Here is a 5,438-nt window from a genome sequence, read left to right as displayed (position 1 = left end):
GACTATTACAAAAATGTACTTTCAAAATAAATTATTTCTAGAATATAAAAGTTTTTTACATTTTGTTTTTCCAGCCCGCAGGTCATTACAAAATAGGAAATCAGAAAATTAGCTACTCTGATTTTCATATGGTAAAAAATATATGTGAACACACACACTTAAAAACAATCAATACAGCAAGTTTTAAACATCAATAAAAATCTGCCAATCAATGTAATTAGGTACGGAATAATCCTGTGAGAAATGTTAATGATCTGTAATGAGAACCAAGGACCAAGGATTACGATCCAGTTGTTAAGAGAACAATCGAAGACTTTCCCACGTAAGGGGTGGAGTCTCCATTGGAATCATCCACAAGACAGAAATCTCACTGTGGTTTCCAGATGTCAAAGCCCCTAGTTTTCCTTCGTGCACCAACAGATCTACTAGGCACAGAGCCAGAAAGCCAGACTCTGGAGCTGAGGCTGCCTTGTCCTTCGAGATCTGCAGGAAGGTGCCCTGCTGAGTGGGCACGTGAGGATTGAGGACCAGCTGGTGCTACATTTGCCAAACCATCAGTCCTACAGGTGGCGAGCAGGCAGCGGCCGACACACTGTTCTCTTACACATAGGTGCTGGATATGGACCGGGGACCAGTCTTGACGTCAGCTGCTGGAGAGGAGGTGGGAAGACTGTTCCCTGAGGTACTTCCCTAGAAAAGGCGAGCTGAGACAAAGCTGAACTAGAAGGTCACACTGTGACAACTAGGGGTCGTGTTTCCATAGTCTTTGCAAACATGGTGGCAAGCTTCAATCTGGCTGATTCCTGACCATTTCTAGCCATTACAGGACTAAGAACCTCACAAGTCTGAAAGGAGTGGTGAGGTGAGCAGGAAATCCTTCCAAAACACTGGGGAAGCAGTGTCCACGACCTCTAAGTGGCCAAGGACATATGTCCAGCACTCACAGAGGGCTCAGTAAGAGTGAAAATACGACAATGAGCCCCACAAGCTCCTATACGGTCGTGTCTTCCAAGTGTTGTTGATGCTATAAAGAAACCTGTTCGGCCACTCAGGTTTGTGGGAACGAGGACAAAGAGTGGAGATTTCATCATTTTAGCTCGTTCCCACCGTGATAGCTAGGTTTTTGGCAAAAGGCACCTTCCCTCCTCTACAAGGGAGCTTCAAAAAGTTCATAGGAAGAGTTCATTTTCCTCTCACCCCATGTTCCCACTCACTTCCTGAAGCCCCTTCGTAGTATCACAAATCAAGACACTTCCAAAAAAGAAAAAAAAAAAAATGCTGCAGCCGCTTTTTGCTCTCTCCTCCAACACCTGCTGTAGAATTCACAGGCTTAGGCATCCCTTGGAACCATTTCCTTACAAGGGCTGACAAAGGCACAACTCCTGTGCAATGCAGGATTCTTAGGAGTATTCTAGGATAGGAGAGGGAGCTCAGAGAGTGGCCACTGCTTCTTGAACCTTAGGTAACAAAGCAGAAGATAACACTTCTGTGCGTATGAAATACCCAGGACATGCGTTAGAGCAAAACCAGAGCAGATGGATGTGGACATAAAGACAAAGGTTTAATTCTCCACTAACATTCTATTACATGAAAGCATGAGTAAAACATCCTGAACTGGCCCCTCTCCTTGGAGGATGAAAGAATCCTATCAACTTAGGAAAGGGATTGTTAACCAAAGATAGGTCTGAGAGGTCTTATAAAAAATTTGCTCAGTCTCACATGCTCTCTTAAAACAAAAGATGCATGTACTCGTGTGTACATTCCGGGGCCCAGTCACATACATAGCTCAGGTGATGACCCCTGCCTCTCAACATTCACACGGGAGACAAGAATTAACCAGCCTTCCGTCCCCTACACAATCTGTACCTCTCCTGAAGAGTTGGGGGAGAGGAAGGAAAAGGAGAATAAACCAGCAAAAACTAAAAGCAGGGAAAACAATTTGCTTCAAAGGCCCTTTTGTAAAACTTATTTACCCTTAGAAGAAAGCACATCCCAATCTCGAGTGGCTTCTATCAAGTGCCGTTGGCCATGGCTCATCCACTCTTCCTGGTCTTCATAGAGCCGCCCACAGAACCAGCACTTAAAGATGGACTGTGAGGAGTCAGTGGGCAGGGAGCCCACCACCTGGTAGTTATTTTTGTGGACTTTCTTCAGCTTCATCTTCAGCATCATCTGCCTTTTGATCTGACTGGCTTCCTCCGCGTTCTGGTAGGTGAGGCGCACTTGGTGCCGGCGGAAGCCGAGCTGACACCTAGTCCTCTCAGACAAGACGACCTTGAGGACGTTGCCTTTGTACTTGTTTATTACCTTCATGACGTTGGTCACTTCCAGTGAATCCACATCAGGATGGTTCAATACAATGACCGGCTGGTTCCGGCGGGGGCATTTGATCAGCTGGTCTCGTTTGGCTGCTATGAGGCGCAGTTGCCGTGCAACCTGAAAAATGGAAGGACCCTTGAGACCGCGCCTGGAGTCAGCCTGGATATTCTTGTTCTTCTTGGATGAGTTTACTTGTTTGCTTTTATTTCCACTTATGGCAAGACTTCTGGAAAGGAGCTTCCCTGGCTTACTCCACTCACTGCCACTTTGCTGCCCAGGTGGGGGGCTGGTTTTTCCGGGAAGGATGCTACACACAGTACTGTCTTTTTTTGGCTTCCGCTGAGGTGACATCTCCAGGTTTTGGGACATGTCTACTGGCCCGCTTTCATTTGTCGAGATCTGTAAGTCAGTCTGTTTCACAGGGCAGAACGGAGTCGGTGTTCTTAACTGTGTTTCACTGCAAGGTATGCTGACAGGTGTGTCACACGTGGCCTCGATGATGTGCGCATCCTCAGAGGAATTAAGAACCCGCAACACCGCGCCTTTGGGGATCAACACTGGAGCGGCACCATGAGTTTGCCTGGTCAACCTGCTCCCAGTCTCCTCCTCAGGGCCATCCACAAACTGTGGGTGTATCTGTTGACGAATCGGCTGCCCATTGTCCTGAGAGTTTTGGGGAGGACCTGTGGGACATCCAGGGCCAGTAAATGGCATGCCGAGTTCTTGAATACTTTCCAAGGTTGCTTTCGAAGTTACCTTTGATGCCCGACCTTCACAACGGCGGTGTGCGTTGTTAGCAGCCAACGATGACGGCTTGCCACATGACTCCATCAACTGAGCTATCTTTCTGCGTAACAGTTCAATGGACTTTATTTTGGATGGTGAACTGTTCCACTTGATACCTTCGGGGACATTCTGAGATCCAGAGCTCAGAGAAAATACTGACGAGATGACCGGGCCATCAAAGCAGTCGTTATCCCTTTCAGAATTCTGGAATTCCACAGGCTTACCCCCAGGTTGCTGAGGTCTGAGTCCGTCTTCTCCAGCTAGGTTTATGTGTAAATATTCACTATGGTGTTGAGAGGAGACTTGGCCTGGCTTTGCAGCGGCCTCTATCTGGGTGTCTTTCAGTTTTCTACTGGAGGAAACCATTTTTAAAGGAATACTGATCTCACTTCTAGACTTCAAGCCATTTTCACTTATGGGCAACAAACCTTTTTCTCTGCAGAAAGGAAAGGCTGCGGGCGGTGGTGCAGTCAGGGGCAACAGTGACTGGGGGCCACTGTGTAAATTCCGTCCATCTTCAGAGCAGGCCACAGCTGCCTTACATGAAAAAGGGCTTGATGCAGTTCCGAGACCACATGGGACACTGGTTTTCGCAGTTGGTGATAGGGAATGACCCTTTAAGGCAATGCAAGGAGGTGGAGCAGTCCGTTGTGCAAACAAATGGTTTGTCCCCTGCAAATCCTCAACTCTATCTGAACTGAGAAAGGAATCCCCCTGGTGCTGCCCACTAGAGTTGGACGTGAGGAAATGGTACGGCTTGACCCATTTCACATTTGGAGGTTGCTGGTGCCCAGGAGACTGAAGCCGATCGAGACCTGCTGGCGCGCCCGTATTCCCCTCCATCATCAGTGGCTTTGTTTGTTCGGATGCTGCAGCTTTTTCTAGTATCTTCGGAGACTTCTCTTTTGTCACTAGCTCAGGGGTGCCTCCATCATGCCCACCAACTTCGAGGCAACTGTTTTCTTCCAGAGGAAAGAGTTTCAGAACAAGTTGCTGTGTTCCATTGACAACCTTCACATCTAGCAATTGGGCTAAGCAGTTGGCGGGGACAACCAGCTCGGATGGCGCCACCACCGTCAATGGCATGCCTGGCTGGACCGGTTCTTTTGCTGGGGACAACACCTCTACCTCAACGCTCTTGTTCTCAAATAGACCGCCTTCGCACGGCTCCGCTAGGGTCACTTTATTTGGAACACACACGCCATCCTTTTGGTACTCTTTGGGCTCCGGTACCAACATGATATTTTGCATTCGGTCTTGCTGTGCGTGGAGAGAGAACCTGGAAAGCTGATCCGACAGTTGGTTTTGAAATGCAGTCCTCTGGTTGGACGTGTTTAGAAGCTCCAGGATTGGTTTGGGTGTGCTGCTGCTTGGCGGCTCCAACTTGGCAACGGCTTTGGGGGACTGTTTCCCACCAGTCTTCTCATGCACCCTCCTCCGGTGTTTGACGATATAGTCGTTCCTAATAGCACCGTAGTCACAATACTCGCAGCGGTAAGGGAATATGCCCGTGTGCTTCACCAGGTGCCTCTGGAACTCGCCTTTCGTGTAGGAAATGTAGCTGCAGTGAGAGCAAATGAACTTGATCTCTTCGTGTTGAAGCGTGTGCTTTTTGTACTGCAGCGGGTCCTTGGTGGAAAACCGGCATTTGTCGCAGTAGTATTTGCCAGGCTTGAAGTTCCGGACCTTAAATTTATTATTACTGATCGAGCTGGAGATGGCGTCGGCGATGTTTCCTACTTGAGGAGAGCCAGCATGGTTGTCCACAAAATGGAAATGGGCAGGGGGCACACCAAGGCTGCATTTGAAACAGACATAGTGGTCTTTGTTTGGGCTTTGTCCGGTCCCCTTGAGGAAGTCCTGAAGGGGTACTCTGCAGACACTTGTGCACTTCACACACATAGCAGTGGTCATCATGACATCCCTCGCTGGGCCATCATACAACAGGGCAGGGGCCTCTTGTCTATGTGGCCGCACGACGCTACCGGCATCAGGATGCGTGGGTGACATGGTCAAGGAGCTCTGTCTGTCATTCACTTGTGGAACATACAGCTGCTGCCCTATATCTGTCATCTTCTTTATCTGCATTTCTGGAGAGAGTTCACTGAAACTGGAAACAAACTTCACATGATATGGGTCTTAGGTGGCATCCTTCCACGCATTTTGTTGAAGTAGCTGCTTCCTGGGAACATAGTTCATGGTCTTTTTGGATCCATTGCCACAGTCGGTGGGTGATCACCAAATACCTTCACTTCCAATTCTCTGATATTCCAGGCAACACTGAAGGGGAAAAGAAAAATCATAATGAATGATTTGTCTGTGAACTTTAGGTT

The 5,438-nt window shown here is 48.2% G+C and overlaps 1 protein-coding gene across 1 annotated transcript; it reads right to left on the bottom strand.

Moving 5' to 3' along the window:
• Positions 1 to 1,965: 1,965 nt before the first annotated feature.
• On the bottom strand, positions 1,966 to 5,193 carry ZNF518B (zinc finger protein 518B). The gene has a single exon (XM_006874667.1). It carries the CDS (start codon positions 5,191 to 5,193, stop codon positions 1,966 to 1,968), a length of 3,228 nt encoding a protein of 1,075 aa, XP_006874729.1.
• Between the last annotated feature and the right edge of the window lie 245 nt (positions 5,194 to 5,438).

This window comes from Chrysochloris asiatica, unplaced genomic scaffold (assembly GCF_000296735.1).
Source record: "Chrysochloris asiatica unplaced genomic scaffold, ChrAsi1.0 scaffold00292, whole genome shotgun sequence".
In the NCBI taxonomy this organism is placed as follows: Eukaryota; Metazoa; Chordata; class Mammalia; order Afrosoricida; family Chrysochloridae; genus Chrysochloris; species Chrysochloris asiatica.
Note: the sequence above shows the minus strand (reverse complement) of the source record. Positions and strands in the feature narration are given on the sequence as shown.